The sequence below is a fragment of the Stenella coeruleoalba genome (assembly GCF_951394435.1).
Source record: "Stenella coeruleoalba genome assembly, chromosome: 17".
In the NCBI taxonomy this organism is placed as follows: Eukaryota; Metazoa; Chordata; class Mammalia; order Artiodactyla; family Delphinidae; genus Stenella; species Stenella coeruleoalba.
In genome coordinates this window covers 20,860,809-20,878,025 of record NC_137163.1, presented here as the reverse complement: position 1 = coordinate 20,878,025, position 17,217 = coordinate 20,860,809, and the positions used below count along the sequence as shown (strand labels likewise).

At 34.9% G+C, this 17,217-nt stretch overlaps 1 protein-coding gene across 6 annotated transcripts in view; it reads right to left on the bottom strand.

Moving 5' to 3' along the window:
* The window catches only part of RAD21 (RAD21 cohesin complex component), a 146,211-nt gene that overhangs the window by 7,777 nt on the left and 121,217 nt on the right, over positions 1 to 17,217 (bottom strand). For all 6 annotated transcript variants that reach the window (XM_079902305.1, XM_079902309.1, XM_079902306.1 and 3 more), the window contains 8 exons: positions 13,039 to 13,213; positions 8,192 to 8,321; positions 6,494 to 6,593; positions 4,440 to 4,546; positions 3,938 to 4,144; positions 3,352 to 3,477; positions 2,896 to 3,018; positions 916 to 1,139 (listed from right to left, as the gene is read on the bottom strand). In XM_079902305.1, the coding sequence (XP_079758431.1) occupies positions 916 to 1,139; positions 2,896 to 3,018; positions 3,352 to 3,477; positions 3,938 to 4,144; positions 4,440 to 4,546; positions 6,494 to 6,593; positions 8,192 to 8,321; positions 13,039 to 13,182 (1,161 nt within the window). In that variant the 5' untranslated portion in view covers positions 13,183 to 13,213. The remainder of the gene's footprint in view (positions 1 to 915; positions 1,140 to 2,895; positions 3,019 to 3,351; positions 3,478 to 3,937; positions 4,145 to 4,439; positions 4,547 to 6,493; positions 6,594 to 8,191; positions 8,322 to 13,038; positions 13,214 to 17,217) is intronic.

Genomic DNA, 17,217 nt, shown 5'->3' with positions numbered 1-17,217 from the left:
TCATACACTTAAAACAATCTAACTGAAATCATACCCAACAGCTTTGCATACTGCCTTTTTCACTTAATATTGTACAGTAATTTCATTAACTATCATTTCTAGTATTTTTAATGACTGAATATTCCACTGAGTGGAAATAAATATATATGTGCGTGTATATATATGCCACACTTGAATGATTCTTCACTATTTTAAGTTTCTTTTAACTGTAAATAATAATTAATGGACATCTTTATAGAAGTGGCTTTTTCCATATTTTGAATTACTCCTTAAGAAAAATTCCTGACAATGAGACCACTGAGTCAAAAAAAAAAAAAACCACTTCAAAACCTTCTTCCAAATGATTCTACGATTGTGCTTCCAATATACAGCAGTTTTACCAAAGCCTTGCTGCTTTAAACACTTTATAGTAAAAATCAATTGGTTCTACGATGCCTCAGAACTTTGCTTTAGAATAGTCTGGAACCTAAAGTGAGCAGAAAGGGCCTGTAAGTGAAAAAAAACTCTCATAAAGCCAGATTTCTGTACTGTGGGAAAAGCAGAACGACCCCTTGTTTTAGCCAGAAAGCAACATCTAAAGATTGCAGACTGGAACCACAGTACACACCAAGGCAACAGAAGTGGTAATGTATCATAGAAAGTTGAGGAGAGAGAACTGTTATTAAAGACATCAGTGGCTTTTTAGAATAGTGAAGATTAATTCTACATCTTTTAGAAATGCAGGTGTCACTTATCATGATCTTTCAGATCAGGTTTATGTTCAGTATACTGTTGTTTAAGGGAGGGAAAAAAAGAGAAGATGCTATATCACTGAGCAATACCTGATCAAAAATGATTCAAACAGAAGTTTTTAAAGTTTATTTTAAAAAATGATCAAAATCTATATGAAATTTAAAATTCTGCAAACTATATTACCTTCAGTAGTCTGTTATTCCACAAAGGCTGAGCAGGTAAAGAGAAAAGTTTTTCCACTCCCCCGGTCTCTTTCCACATCATCAATTTCTTGGTGGGTGGCGCCAGATCCAAAGTAGTAACAATATCGGAGTAATCACTAAGCTGGGCTCTGATTGTCTTGCTATCCAACTCTTTGACACTGTCAACAATTAGCTTCCTCTTCCTCTTGGCTTTTGTTTCTTTGACTGGCATGATATAAGAAAATAAGGTCATTTTTTCTGAGGCCAGCATGAAACATACAACTACCAGATTTGGTCTCATTATATTCCTGCTTTTCTAAACACCTAGAAGAGAAGTTAAGTTTTCATGAGGGTAGAATCTGTTTTAAGTGATATTTCCCAAGTACCATATAGAGGCTAGCGTACAATAGGTGTTCAATAAAAATTTGCTGAATGAATGAATGTTGACTTTTAGCACAAAATGAGCAAAATAATGGCAAGAGCCAATTCATTTTTGCCCATGTAGCTTTATATTGTAAACACATCACACTTGGTTCAGAGTTGGGCTCAAGTCCTAGGTTCTGCCGCTTATTAAGTGAGTGACCATTAAGAAAAGTTAACTTCATTTTGCTAACCTCTTCATTTTCTCATTTGAAATATGGCCAACCACTTATAGGGGATTGTAAAATATTTAGTACGATGTCTGACATAGATTGAGGACTCCATAAAAGGTTGCAACTACCATGATTTGTATTGGAACTTACAATTCATGTATGGCAGCTGCACAAGCAGCTTGATAAAGTGAAACAAGCCCAAACCCAGTCAGATGAACCCAGAACTCCATCCTGTACACTTTTTGTATCCTCATTTCTAATCCTTACTAAACTCTTACAAAGAGGTAACATCATCTCAATTTCTTAAGATACAGAAAAGCTCATGGTATTAAATAAATTCCTCAAGATTTCATTGTCATACATGTTATATACCCCATAGGTTTTAAAAATATTCATGTGGTTCAAAATTCAAGATTCAAAAAGATGTTATACAGTGACAGCCTCTGTCCAGGCCCTGTCCTCCAGCTACTGAGTTCCCTTCCTTGAAATTAAAAAGTTCAAGTTTTTGTAACAGCTGGCTAAGCTCAATTATCCTATTTTAAACACTGCAGTTTATGTCCCTCTTACCTTGTTTATAGATCTCTGTAATATCTGTCAATAATATAGTATATAATTTACTTAATTACCCATGTTCCCCTATTATTTAAGTTCCACAAGGATAAAGACTTGTTCATTTTTATATTTTTAGTTCCTAAATATAGCTACACAGTAAGTACTCTTTTTAAACCAGAAGCCCAAATCAGAATTTTTGGTGATCAGATTCTAAGTAGGAAACCCAAAAAGTTAATCTTGTTTTACTTAGAAGTAATAACAGTAACTTGAATTATACTGTAAATGACTTATTCTACCCCATTGTACCCATACACCATGTAGAAATTTTAAAGTTTCTCATCCAAATTACATACTGCCTCTTTTACTCAGAAGCAGCACCCCCAATTAAATATGCTTTGCTGTGCTTCTTAATAAGCAGTATAAGAAAAATACTGATTTTAGAACCTTTGATATTTCCAGCTAAAAGTATTTTTAGATTTTCCCAGATTGTAGCCCAAACCATACACAGAAATCTAGAATTTTGGAAGATAACTGATCAATCTTGTACTTTACTGAAAAATGCCTTGCAATGCTTTCTGTTACACATGTGACCTGTTGGCATTTTTGTAACCCCCAAAGACTACGATATTTATTAGCAGAAAGCTTGTTCCATACTTTTATTTCACAGCAACTTGTAAAGATACTCTGTAAGATATTCGAATTATAAGTGAATTAAAGTTTCCATAATAGATAACTAACAAAGGAGAAAAGAAGTTTAGTTATATTTAAAATGAGCAGATTAGTGGACATGAGCCAGAACTAGAAAAAGTTCTAAGTCGAAAAGTTTGTTTGCTCACCAGTGATATCAATAGGTTCCAAAGCAAACGCTTCTTCCTCATTTGGAACAAGTGTTGTTTGATCAGTCATAGTTGGCATCGGTTCGACAGGATCCACTGAATCAGGACTATCAGGCCCACCCACTGTAAAAGCAGAAATTTGGTCACAAAAGGCTTGGCTATTTAATAATATATATCCAGCAAATGAGGGGAAAAAAATCCCTTTGAGTAACTGAAAGAAACCCACGGGTTCCAAAGAAAAAACACTTTTCTAGTTATAAGGAGGTCTCTCCAGTTGACCTATTGCCCAAAAAAGGGGGCGGAACACTGGGTTAAACAGACTCAATCATAAGCACTGTTTTTAAGGAGATTTACAGCTCATTAAAAGCTGAAACTTTTAGTTTTTGGTCTTCTACAGTAAATATCTTTTTGGATGCCATACGTCATGCCCAGGATCACTGAACATGAAATGCTTACTTGATACATTATCATCCTCATCCATGTCATCATGCGCAGGCTGTTCTGGCAACATCACCCCCGCCTCAGACAGGGCAGGGGGATCGTCAAAGATACCGCCGTCATTATTACTAATAAGTTTGTCATCTGAAATACGGAATGTAATTTAGTTACAATTTGAAAAAGAAATGCTAAAAGAACAATAGCCAATCACTGGAAAAATAATGTTAAAATGGATTAAATTAAAAAATTTAAATCTGTATTCATTATGCATCTGTTCTCTTCAAGGTAGTACACAAAAGTATAAAACACTTAACATATGAAAAAATCTCTTAATTTTAAAACATATATTTACTTAAACACAAATAGAGCACTTCGAAGAATTAGTAAAACTTAAAACTCCAAGACAAGCAGTTTTAAACAAAATTAGGTATTGTTAAAACATTTTTAGGCTACAGGTTTACAGAAAACTTTTACTGAACCAACTGGTGACAATTCACACATATATACCTAGAGAGATGCTCAAGACTAAGAATTAGCAACTGCTCTAAAACCCCGCAACTAAATAAAGAAATTATGTTAGAATAATCACCTTGTTGTGACTTACCTAATATACCACCATCATTTCCTTCTCCAAAATTGTCATCCTTATATTGGTCTTCATATTCTAAATGGTTAATCTTCTCATTCAGATTGCTGGTGCTCTGTTCAGGCTCTAATAGGAGGTTAGAAGCACCAGTGCTCACTAACATGTCATCATCCTCGAAAGCGCTACCTTCTCTCATTATTTCACGATCATCCATTCCAAAGTCACCTAAACAAATTTTAGTTGGTCATTAGTTGAAAAAAAGTTAGAAACATCACCGAATCAAAAGAAAATGGCTAATGATTTATTTTAATTATAATGTCACATTTGCTTACTGAAGTCTTATTTATCTTCGAATATTAAAACATCTAGTTTAAACTTTAAATCTTTATTATATTTCATAAACTGATTCTGGTGCATGAGAAAATTCAAATATAAGATCCAAATTTAGGTTACCCTAAATATATTACATAACATAATTTTAACATTATAGCTAGTGGCTAATGATTTGTTTCTCTATTACCAAAATCATTTTCTTGTAGAATACTGATGTTTCCAACTTCTTCTCTCATGGTTATCTCTTCCACTCTACTCTGGTTCAGGCTGAACTGCTGGGCCACATCGATGTCACTTTAAGAGAATTTCAAATACAATGTAGTCTCAAGTCTCATTGTAATGTATTTATAAGGGAACACACATCTCAATTCTTTATATAAGCAAGAAAAAAAACCATACATACAACCTATGGAGCCTAAATATTTAATATTAAATAAATACAATCCAAGAATCTAAATGATGTGGAAGTTAATTTGTATTTAAATTTTAAAACTGTTAATGACCAGCAAGCAAAATATAATATGCTGAAATCACTACATAAGGCAACATGGTATACAGCGCAAAAACTTAGAGATGCATGGGCTAGATAGGCATGGGTTTTCATCAGGGCCCTGCAACTTACAGGCTATGTGAACACTGAAGTTACTGGCTTTTCTGAGACTGTTTAGTACAAATGTGGAACATCATCAACCAAATTCAGAATGTAAATACTTCCAAACAAATCACCAGGTTTGTTCAGCAAATAAATGGCAAGGACAAACACACAAAAAACATGTAGCTCTGTTACAGGTTCTTACGAGAGACTTCTGAGACATATCAACCAAATGCAGGCTGGAAACTCTGTATAGACCGTAGCTGAAACAAAGCAGGGCGGGGGGAGCCTAAGCGTCAACTGGGGGCATTTGATTGCTGCTTGTATATTATATTAAAGAATTATTGTAATTTTTAAAAAACTGTGGTAGTGTTATGGCTTTGTTTTAAAAATTCCTTGCCTCTAAAGAGATACATTCCAAGGTATTTACAGATGAAATAAAATATTTGTTATTTGCTTTAAAATAATCCGTTGTTAGAAGGTCAATTGGAGAAATACAGCTGAAACCTTGAGCAATGTGGGATTTAGGGATTTTGACCCTGAAGTCAAAAATCCACATATAACTTTACAGACAGCCCTCTGTAACTGTGGTTCTGCATCCACTAATTCAACCAACCTCAGACTGTGTAGTACTGTAGCATGTATTTAGTGAAAAAATATCTGCACATAAGTAGACCCTCCCAGGTGAAACCTGTCTAAGGGCCAATGGTACACATGAAATAAAACTGGCAATATATTGATAATGAAAGAAGCTGGATGATCAGTACCTGGGGTTCATAATATTTACTAATCTCTCTACTGTTCAGCTATGTTAAAAAATTCCACCATAAAAATATTTTAAAAATAAAATAGGAGTATAAAGAAAAGGAGGAAAAAGTAAAGCAGCCAAATAGTGCCTAGCACTAATTAACACAATAAATGCAAAATAAATCATAAATTTACTCCTATAATTAAAAGTCAAAGATCATTTTTTAAAAGAGCAGACAAATTTGTCAAAAAATAAATGGGGATTGGTGGAGAGGGTTTCTCGGATAACCGTGCTACTCAATCACTTGGAAAGTGACAGTCACTTCCCTGTCATGGTAATCATAGCTGAATTCTGAAGACTTGAGAAGAGGGAAACATACCACAGTATTCTGCTGTAATGGCCATCTCTGTACAACTTTCTCTTCTTAAATGTTGTGTGACAATGACCCTTTCTTGCTCTTTATAGAAAGTTATCTCATATGTTTATTAAAAAAAGAAAAGAACAAAAATTGTGGCTGAGTATAGCTTGGCCAAGATGATAAACTGGTAGATGACTTTACTATATACCTCTGAAAAAAATCATGAAGCAACAGTTCAAGTTTTACTGATATCATCATGTAAAGCAAACAGCTAGGCTGCTGTTCAGTTTACACAATGGCCTAAGCAAATCAGAATTCTCTTAGCTGTGTTAAAGCTGGCATCTTCTACATGATCTTATAGAAGAAACACTTCTAGGTTATGTGTTTCATATTTATACGCTAAATGAAAGCACATGCATTCTAGCTACATGTTAACGCAATGTCAAAACATCCCAAGAAAACTATGCATTTGGTAAGCCAATAATGTTTTTTGCACACCAAGTCAAAAAAAAAAAAAGAAGAGACAGAGAGAGAGAGACATACTCTAAGTCAGGCAATGGCTGATCAAAATCATGAAATTCTTCAGGTAAAGTAATAGCATTGTAAGCAGCTTCTCGATTTTCCTCAGGCAGGTCAACAACACCTGGAAAAGAAACGGTAAGCTTGAAGACCTGTGGCTACACCAAAAATTATCAAGGGGTCAAGGAAGGTAAAGTCAGTATAGGGAGGGAGGGAGACACAAAAGGGAAGAGATATGGGGACATATGTATATGTATAACTAATTCACTTTGTTATAAAGCAGAAACAAACACACCATTGTAAAGCAATTATACTCCAATAAAGATGTTAAAAAAAAAGTATAATTTCTTAAGGTTATTTTCCAGAAGGTTGATAATATTTGCAAAGTACCACTGAAGCTCAAGTACTTTTGTTTTTTTAATAATCATTAGCCACATTACTTGTGTTACAAGAGGTCAAAGCACTAATTATGCATTAAACTGAGAAGTCTTTAAAAGGATGTATCAACAAGTAAATAAATATTAATAACAGTTTTCTAAATAAGCATGAAATTTATGAGGAAAAGGAATGACTGCAAGAAAATACCCCAAATGTTAAGAGGAACTGGTTATTTTAGGAAAGTGGGATTAAATTATTTCAATTTTCTTTACATTTTCCCCTATATTTTTCAAGTGGTCTATAATAAAAATGCATTGCTTTACAAGATAAAAAGAAACAAAACATGTTATTTAAGCAAAATACACTTAGTAGCCACATATAAGAAACCATCGGCCGCTGCCTAAATATTTTACTTTTAACCAAATCTTAGATGTCAAAGATTTCACTATTTATATATTAAAATAAATGGAAGTATAAGACTATAACAACAGTAGAAATTACGGTATAAGGCATCTCTCCTACACATTGAGATTATTTTAATCAGAATAAAATTTTGTCAATGCTTTAAAAAATTATACAATAGTAATTATCTATGCAGATGCAAGTTTGGTTGCTAGAGTCCAATTTAGAATTAACTATTACCTAAAACAAAACAACAACGAAGAACTATAGAGAACATTTAATAAAGTCTCAACAACGTAAGCTAAAAGTGAATTTGATTTTAAGACTACACTAAGGGCTTCCCTGGTGGCGCAGTGGTTGAGAGTCTGCCTGCCGATGCAGGGGACATGGGTTTGTGCCCCGGTCTGGGAAGATCTCACATGCCAAGGAGCAGCTAGGCCCGTGAGCCATGGCCGCTGAGCCTGCGCGTCCGGAGCCTGTGCTCCGCAACGGGAGAGGCCACAACGGTGAGAGGCCCGCGTACCGCAAAAAAAAAAAAAAAAAAAAAAAAAAAAAAAAAAAAAAAGCATACACTAAAATTATTCAGGAAAAAATTAGAAGTCTAATATTTCCTTTCCTGAGCTTTTTAAAAATCACAGAACAATTAGTTTTCCACACTTCAACCTCTGATGATTGCTGAAAAAGGGGTTAAAAGAAAAAGGCAACTCCAAAGGATTAACAAAAAAGGTGTAACTGTCGTAATTCCATATGTAGAACAAAAATAAAATCGGTTTTCTCCCCTTGAAACACTGCCTCTCTAAGCTCTGCCCCGTTTTTAAGGGGTTCCCTGTACTGCAATTAAAACAAAACAAACTACGCTCATCTAGCATATTTGCTTAGCAGTTTTTAAACTAAACACGATTAACTCCAAAGTTAAAAACAAAACAAAGAAGTCAACAATACCTGGCCGAAAAGCCATCTTTATCTTAATGAATGCTTCATTACAGTCTGCCAGGAGATATTTGGCTTTTCTGTGATAGATTCGAACTACTCCCAGTAAGAGATGTCCTGACGTTCGGAGTGCCATCTTCACCTGTGAATTAACATTACTCTAATTTATAAAGTTAATTTTCTGGATTTAGAGACTACTTCAAAGCTTGTATGTTGTGCAATTCACAGGCAATTTATATCTCTCCATACTTTTAACCATTTATTTGAAGTTACCTCACAGTCATGTATATTTTATTTCTCACTGCCTTTACCTGTAAATTTCCTGAGTATACCCAAAGAATAGACTGGCAGAAATTCATGAATGAATATAGATGTGAAGGTAGCTATGAAGCAAGTATTAAGGCAATCCATGAACTGTTGTCATTAGCACATTAAGAAGTATGTGGCACTTTTGGTTGCCAATCTAGAGTCATTGCTCCTTGCTGGCTAACTGAACTCTGAGTTTATTTGGGAAGTGAAATGTCCCCAGTCTTGAAGGATGACTGTCTCATTCTTCTCTGCTGGTGCTCGTTTTTGAGCGGGCATGTAACCCAGTTCAGCCAACGAGAAGTTGGCTTGACTGAGCCAACTTCTCAGTCAAGTAGGTCAGAGAATTTCTGAGGAAGATTTTCCCAATTAAAACAAAACAAAACAACGAATACCCCTCCCTTCCTTCTCCCCTTCCTGCACTGTGAGTAGGTGGGGCCTGTAGCTGCCTGCAGTACCCCCGTAACTGCAAGGCTGTCTGCATGAGGACAAGAAGCCATTAAACTAAGAAAGGTGAGTCCTTGGATGACATCTTTGAACTGCTGAACCTAGATCTTCCTATTTCTAAACTTCTAGTTAAATAAGACTGTTAATTTCCTTATTGTTTAAGCCACTTTTCACTGAGTTTTTATTACCTGACTCGAAAGCATACTAACTGATAAAGGATAATGGTATCCATCTTTCTTCACAAGAAAATACATTCCTCAGCCTGTATTTTATCAAGGTAGATCTTGATCAGTGCTTAGGGGGATCCAGTATGTGGGATGAGACAGAGTAGTTGGAAAAGAATGAGAGAAGTAAATACCCAATCTAAATAGAATGATTCAAAATTCCTCTGGTTATAATAAGAATTTTTTTTTTAAGAACAAGAAAACATGAGCTCAACTTTACCAGATTGTTTTCCAGATAACACCATAAAAACATCAAATTTTTAAGTAGCAAAGAAAGCTGTTAAATATTTGCTTAAAGTTTAAATTATGCTTAGTACACTATGTTCCTTATAACTTACAAATACAATGTATTGTCTTATTTAATATGGGTACTCTCTATAGCAGTCTAGAATCCGATTTACAATAACTCTCAGGCTCTATATTTATGGTCACATCTCATAACAGCATAAATTATGAAGTTTAGTGTTATAAATTCTTAAGTATCTAAAACTGTAATAAATTTATAACTAAATCTAGGACTTATCTGATGATAAATCCCTGATATGAAAAATAATACCCAATTAAAATACTGCTCATAATGGAAAATGAGAATCTCCCTTTATGGTGTAGTCTTAGGAAATTTAAAATTACTGCTGACTGCACCTTCACCTAAGAAAAAAGGAGGGAAAAAACCCCCAATCTTGGCATGCCATTACCTTGTCCAGAATTAGCAACTTTTAAAAGGTGGTGTTTAAACAAAAACATGGAGATACAGAGAAGAGAGTAGTGGTTACCTTAGGAGAAGGGGTGGGGGAAAGGCAAAATGGCTAAAGGGGATCAACTGTATGGTAATGGATGAAAACTAAATTTTTGGTGGTGAGCACACTGTGGGGTATACAGAAGTAGAAATATAAAACCTATATAATGTTATAAATCAATGTTACCTCAAAGTAAATTTCTTAAAAATGCAGATAATAAAGAAGTCACCTCATTAAATAAAAAGGTGGTGTTTGGGCCAAGTCTTTCTTTCTGGATTAGTTTGGTTCAGAGTTCAGTCCCAGAATAGGTAAAATGAGGTGTGGCATTTTTGCTGTTGAACTAGCTCATGTTAAGAGTGGAGGTATAATCAAGAACACAGGCTATACATCCAAGGAAAACTCTGATCTGCAGGGATTTAAGAGGGGCTGTTCCAACCAGAGACGGAGAGGGGAAGGGGGGAGAGAGAACGCATGCAGCTGCAAGGAGCAATTTGTCTGCCACTTGTTCTAAACGACTAAACCAACATTTCACCCACAAGAACTGCACAACAAAAGCAGACATTAGAAATTTTCAGGTCAGTTCACCCTGTGGAGATATCTATTGTGATATATTCTATCACAATAAAACAAAATCAATCAATCAAATAAAAACACACTTAGAAATGGTTTTTAAAGTTGTAGTGTCCCTAATGGGGTACAAAGTACTCTGCACATATTATGAAAAAGTTTGTTATCCTTTTAAGCCAAATCACCCTCAATACTTGCTTATGGATGTTAAAGTTAGCCACACTTAGCAATTTCAAGAAAAGAGTTCAATTTCTCCTTTCTCCATTCACCTAACTCAGTAAGCAGACCTATAAAAAGAAAATATCATCTTCTCAAACAATTCCACCAGCAGTGCACACTGGTGCAATTTCCCCACAGAACAATTGTTAATGCACATCAGATATCTTAAATAAGTATATCACCTGCTCCAATAATTATATTCCTAAACATCAACATTAAGGAAAGACAGAGAACAAAAGATTTTACAAGTAACAGTTACTAAATGGCTGTTTTTTAAAAAGAGGAAAACAAAAACTTGTAATCCTACCACCTAGAGAAACCTTTAGTAATATTTTAATATGCCTTCTAGGCTTTTATATATGCATAAACACAATTTTTCTTTTTGTGTGCATGTGTACACAAAAAACTGTATTATATTGTTTTGTAATGAGCCTGCAGCCAGGAAAAGCTCTGTTCATAGCATTATCATAATTTTTAATGGTTGCATTATACAGACCAGAGGAATTAAATTCAAAAAATTTGGAAAAAATATGGATTACTTCCCTCCCTCCCAAAAGAAGCTGGTCAAACAAATCATACACAATCAAAATGATAAATTTCAGGTCCATAATCCTTTATATGAAGTCCTAGGGGCCAAATGTGTTTTGGAATTCAGAGCTTTTTGAATATTATAAAGGTAATGCAGTGCACATGCCGTTTATTAAAACATTCCCAAGAGTGTCTGCAGCAGCTCCCCATAACCATACACATTAGAATTTATGAAAACACAAATAACCTCACTTCAATTTTGGTCTAGTTGTGTTTCTGGGTTTTTTTGTGTATTTAAGTTCTGTGGGTAAAAGACTATGACAATGTACAATGCAACCATTAAAAATGATGGCAGAGTTATGAACAGAGCTTTTCCTGAATGCAGTCCTGTTACAAAACTTAACAGTGCAGTTTTTTTATACATGCATAAAAAAGGAGAAAAATTACATGTATAACACATGCACCCATAAAAGTCTAGAAGACACAGCAAAATACTAAAGGTTTCTCTAGGTGGTAGAACTACAGGTCACTTATTTCCCCCTGTTTGTAAAGTTTTCTAATTAGTATTGTCTTAGAAATAACATAATAGAAACATCTTTAACACCAATAAATTCTACACTATAACTCTAAGACTAGTTGAATTTCCATATACAGATAGAAATTTTATAATTTAATCTAATTCCAAATACAAACTTTCACTTCTCTCCTGTGAAACATTTATTTTCCCAGAAAACTTTTCTGAACAAGTCTCTGCTACATCCCACCTTTGTTCCTGGGATGCCCTTGCTCCTTCAGTAGTAAAGAACTACTCTTATTTAACACACTATACCAGCATTGTCCAAACTGTTAATTCTAAGAGGAGCTCCCAATGCTGATGCAGGGAGCTGCAATCTGGAATGCTTTCAAAATAGGAAAACTGGTACATGTATGTGTGTATGCATATGCATAAATACAAAGCCCAGGAAAGGACCTTTAAAACACAGATGTGATATGTGTGTGTATGTGGATATATAAAAATTATATTCAAGGACTATACCTTTGAGATTAGCCCTTCATACATTTTTAAAGTCAACCTGTCTGTTCCTCAATGAAATGCTCATGATGTTAGTAGCTATAATTGTGACTGTTTGTTTGAATGGTCTTTCCTTGGCAACACAAAAAACACATATTAAGTCATACTATTTGTGAAATAGAAGGGTGGAAACCACTGCTTCAGAAGTTTCAGAGGATATCAATAAAATCTCCTCTAGAAACAGAGTAGTAAGCAAGGCAGATAAGGTAAGGACATTCATAAGGCTTCCATTCTAGGGGAACACAGTAATTAAATATTTAGGGAAAGATGGCCAAGTACAAAAGTTCTACGATGGGGAAAAGTTCTGGTATCTTCAAGAAACGGCAAGTAGGCCTGGGAAGCTGAGGTGGAGCAAGTGTTCTGGATACTATTTGCTACGTGGATAAAGTATCAATAGTTAGATCTGGCCCCTGCAACATTTTCTAACTAATGGGTCCTTATTTTGAAAACTTTGTAAATTCCTCAATCAGGAATACCTATACACATATTTAGTATAAAAAACATCTAGAAAGTTAAATATAAAATATTTGGGTACTGTCCGACCATACTTATCTGCCACTGAAAGAGGCAAATGAAGATATCTGTATACTCAACAGAATTTTTAAAGAGAAGAAAGTATCAAATTGAAACTCTGGCTATGGATTTTCTTTACCTCCAGTATACATCGGTGCCTACCTAAGAAGCTGTTTTTATAGAATTCTATTTCACACATCAATGAACAATCAACGAAGTGAATAAAAATATCAACATCAAACATACCTTCGGTGAGATGATACTCTCCACACTGCTCTCTAAATTACACTCAAACACATGGGCTTTGGTTAGCTTCTTATCCCAGTGGGCCGCTAGCCAAATTTTGGCCAGAGGCCCTCTTTTACTGAGGACAAAATGTGCGTAGAACATTGTTCTGGTTGACTATGAAACAGGAGGAAACCTGAAGGGGACAAAAAGTTAATGCAAACAACACCACATGAGAACTGAATTATTTATCAAGACATACAAGAAACCTGAAAATAAAAGTCTCCTATTCTTCTAAATATGAAAACTATGAAAGGCTTGAGTGAAGTATAGTATGCATATAAAAAACAATCTATTGTTTAATTTTGAGAAGGTAAGAAAAGATCCCCCCAAATGCTAAGCTGAAAGGTAAGGGGACAAGTCAGGTCACTTCCATGCCCTACTGTCATCTTAAAAGTGCTAGTTTGGTTTTTTTCCTTTAAGTAAAAACTGTCTTCAGAAAACTCTTCTTTTTGAAGTTCCATCAAGTGTTAATTCCATTCCTATCCTGATTACTAACTGTAAAAATAAGTCTGCTTCTGGCCAAAAGCCAGAAAATATATTCTTCATGACAAGAAAAGAATGTCCAAGAAGAAGAACACTCAGGCACAGATATTAATCAATGAGGAAATTTCCATGTTTAGAACCCCATTAAAAACTGAGATTCTTAGCTAAATGCATTATATAATAATTGCTACCTCATGACAAGCATTTCATATTTCACCAAGCAGATAAGTAAGTGGGTTGGCCCCATTTTACAGGTAAGCAGTTTTCAAAAGCTGAGCCTTAAAAAGATAAGCATTGTATAGTTTTCTCAACTCAGGAATCTGGAAAGCACTTGATCACTAAATTCAGGACAATGATACAGTATACAATTTAACTCATGACTGAAACAGTCTTAGTAGAAACACAAGTATGTTATTCTTTTATTTTCCTTTTAGTAACCTAATGTATTAATACCTAAGAAAAAAAAAGGCAGCCTGCAGAACTCCAGCTTGGAGAGCATGTGAACGGTGTAAAAAGATAATTTCCCTTATATCATGTATTTTCCCTTTTCCACAGAAAACTTTAGAAAATCTATTTTGCCAACTGAATTTTTTCTGAAATGTCCGTAACACTAAAAAAAGGTAAGTCATGCTTTTACAGAAAGAAACTCAAGCACACCCAAAACACATGAAAACTAATTAAAATTTAAAAACTTTTAAAACTTATGTCACACCTATCCCTTGCTCCCTACCATTCCTAAGTCCTGGCAACCACCGCTCTGTTCTTTACTCAAATTTTAGCATTTTGAGAATGTTATATAAACGGAATCATACAGTATGTGACTTTTTGGAACAGCTTCTTGGATTCAGCATCATGATACAAATTCATCCAAGTGTTTGTTGCATGTCTTAACAGTATGTTCCCTTTCATTGCTGAGCAGCATTCCATGGGGGTGGTTATAGTATCACAATTTGCTTAGCCATTTACCTATTGAAGGACATTCGGTTGTTTCCAGTTTTTCGCTATTTCAAATAAAGCTACTGTAAATATTAGTGTACACAGACTTGGTGAATGTTAATTTTTCATTTTTCCAAGACAAATGTTCTGTGGTGTTATTGGACAGCATGATAAGTGTTCCTTTAGCTTTTAAAGAAACTTTAACACTGCTCCTATCAAAACTCTAATGAGGTTTTTTAATAGCTACTGACAAGATTTTTCTAAAACTCATAAGGGAAGGCAAAAGACCCAGAATAGCTAAAAGTATTTTGAAAAAGAAAAATAAAGTGGGAAGAATCAGTCTACCCAATTTTAAGACTTATTATATAGCTACAACAGTCAATACTGTGTGAAGAGAAAGATACACAGATCAATCACAGATCAATGGAGCAGAGAACCCAGAAATAGATCCACACAATTAAGTCCAACTGATTTTTCACAAAGATACAGAAGCAATTCAAAGAAGGAAGGTAGTCTTTTAGTCTTTGACAAATGGCGCTTGAGTGATCAGACATCACCCATAGGCCAAAAAAAAAAAAGAAGACCTCAACCCAAACCTCACATATTATATAAAAATTAAGTCAAAATAAATCGCAGACTTAAATGTAAAACTATAAAATTTTAAGGAGAAAACCACAAAGAAACACCTTTGATATCTAAAGCTTGGTAAGAATTTTTAGACATTGTACCAAAAACATGTCCTATAAAGGAAAAGAACCTAACATGAAGGAGTCCACTGAGGATGCAAAGACAAGACAGAAGATGGGAAAAAATATTTGCAAACCACATATCTGAAAAGGACCTGGATCCAGAATATATAAAGAACTGTCAAAACTAAAAGAGTTAAAAAAAAAAAAAATCCAACTAGAAATGGGCAAAAAAAAAAAGGACATTTCAAGGAAGAGAATATACCGATGGCAAATTAAAAACAAGAAAGATGCTCAGCATCACTAGTCATTAGGAAAATGCAAATTAAGACCCAATAAGATATCACTGCACACCTCTTATAGGAGCTAAAATAGAACATAATGGCAACAGGAAGCAAATGCTGGTGGGGATACAGAGACACTGCCATTTCTCATACACTGCTACTGGGAATGCACAATTTCTTTTGAATTAGCTTAAGAAAAAAGATCCAGAGTAAGTTAACTTGAATTTTCATGTTTTTACAAAGGGACTGTAAATTTTAAACAAGAAGTTTGCTTATTGTACTTTCAAGTAAAAACTATACTCATTCTTTCCAATAAGGTACAGAAAATAATACATATTAGTTAATGTATCCCAGGCAAGAGATTTTATGCCTGTCAAAAATGTTTGGGAGGGGGCTTCCCTGGTGGCGCAGTGGTTCAGAGTCCACCTGCCGATGCAGGGGACACGGGTTCGGGCCCCGGTCCGGGAAGATCCCATATGCCGCCGAGCGGCTGGGCCCGTGAGCCATGGCCGCCGAGCCTGCGCGTCCAGAGCCTGTGCTCCGCAACGGGAGAGGCCCACATACCGCAAAAAAAAAAAAAAAAAAAAAAAAAATGTTTGGGAGGGTGGTGCAAGAGTAATTCAGTCAGGTTTGCCTCATCTCCAGTTTCCATCACTTAATGGAATTTTCAATCTCTGAACCAGATGCTTCCAGGGGATCATTAATTCACACTAGGAAAATTTTCTCTGAAGAAAAAAATAAAATAGGCTTCATCAACTGCCTAATGATGTGAACTTTTTCTCTCAAATGTGGAGTTAAGAAAAGAACTAAGGAATACTAAACTAGGAAGAATTCGGATCAAATGCTCTAAGGTAAAAGCATTAAATAACAACACCTCAAGTGCACCTTCTATTCCACTTAGCAGATCAAAATTTGCTTCCTATAATCAAAGAGAGCCTCCTACTTCAAGCCTTAAAGTTTGTTAGCATAAAAATTAAGCTGCCTCTACAGCATTATAAATATAATCTACAGGATTTTGTAGAAATCCAATATAGCTCTATGTTCTCAGAAATACAATCACTGTCATACACAATAAGCTCCAAGTATCACTATAGAAGATAGTCATGTTCCAAATAAGTAAAAAAAACTCTTACTAGAATAAGAGAATACTCCTAGAATACTCCCTGCTGCGTGTCAACTACTAAATAAGTGTTTAATGAACAAGGAAATGAAATACACCAAGTGATCTCATAATTGATACATGTAAAAAATTCTGGAAATTTTAGAAATTGAAACTGGCACGTCTCAACAGGTGTCAGCAGTTCATGGCCAGCACTTCAGCTGCTAGTCAAGAGTACCATGCCTAAAATATCCCAGCTATGCCCAGGCAGAGATTCCTAAACGGATGCTTTCTTGGCATTGGATGGGGAGTAACTAAAGCAGAGTGGTGCTAAAATTAATCTGGGAAACAACTAGCAAGAGGAAATCACCTTAATAACTAAAGGAAGCCTGATGTACAGCAGTGGGTCAACTATTGGCTTGTACCTAAATAAGAATAAAGTGTAATCGTTGTTGCCTTTTAAACCATTTTTTTCCCTTAGTAATACCAAACCTTTAACCAATCTTTAAAGAAGATTGGTTCAAAGTTTTAAAGATTCTAAATTTTGCTAATTCTTTACAAAAGATCTTAGCAGAAAGTCTGCATTTGGTCAAAAAGCACAGCTTACCAATTTCATGATTGCTCAATTTTTTTCTAAAGCAGCAAACAA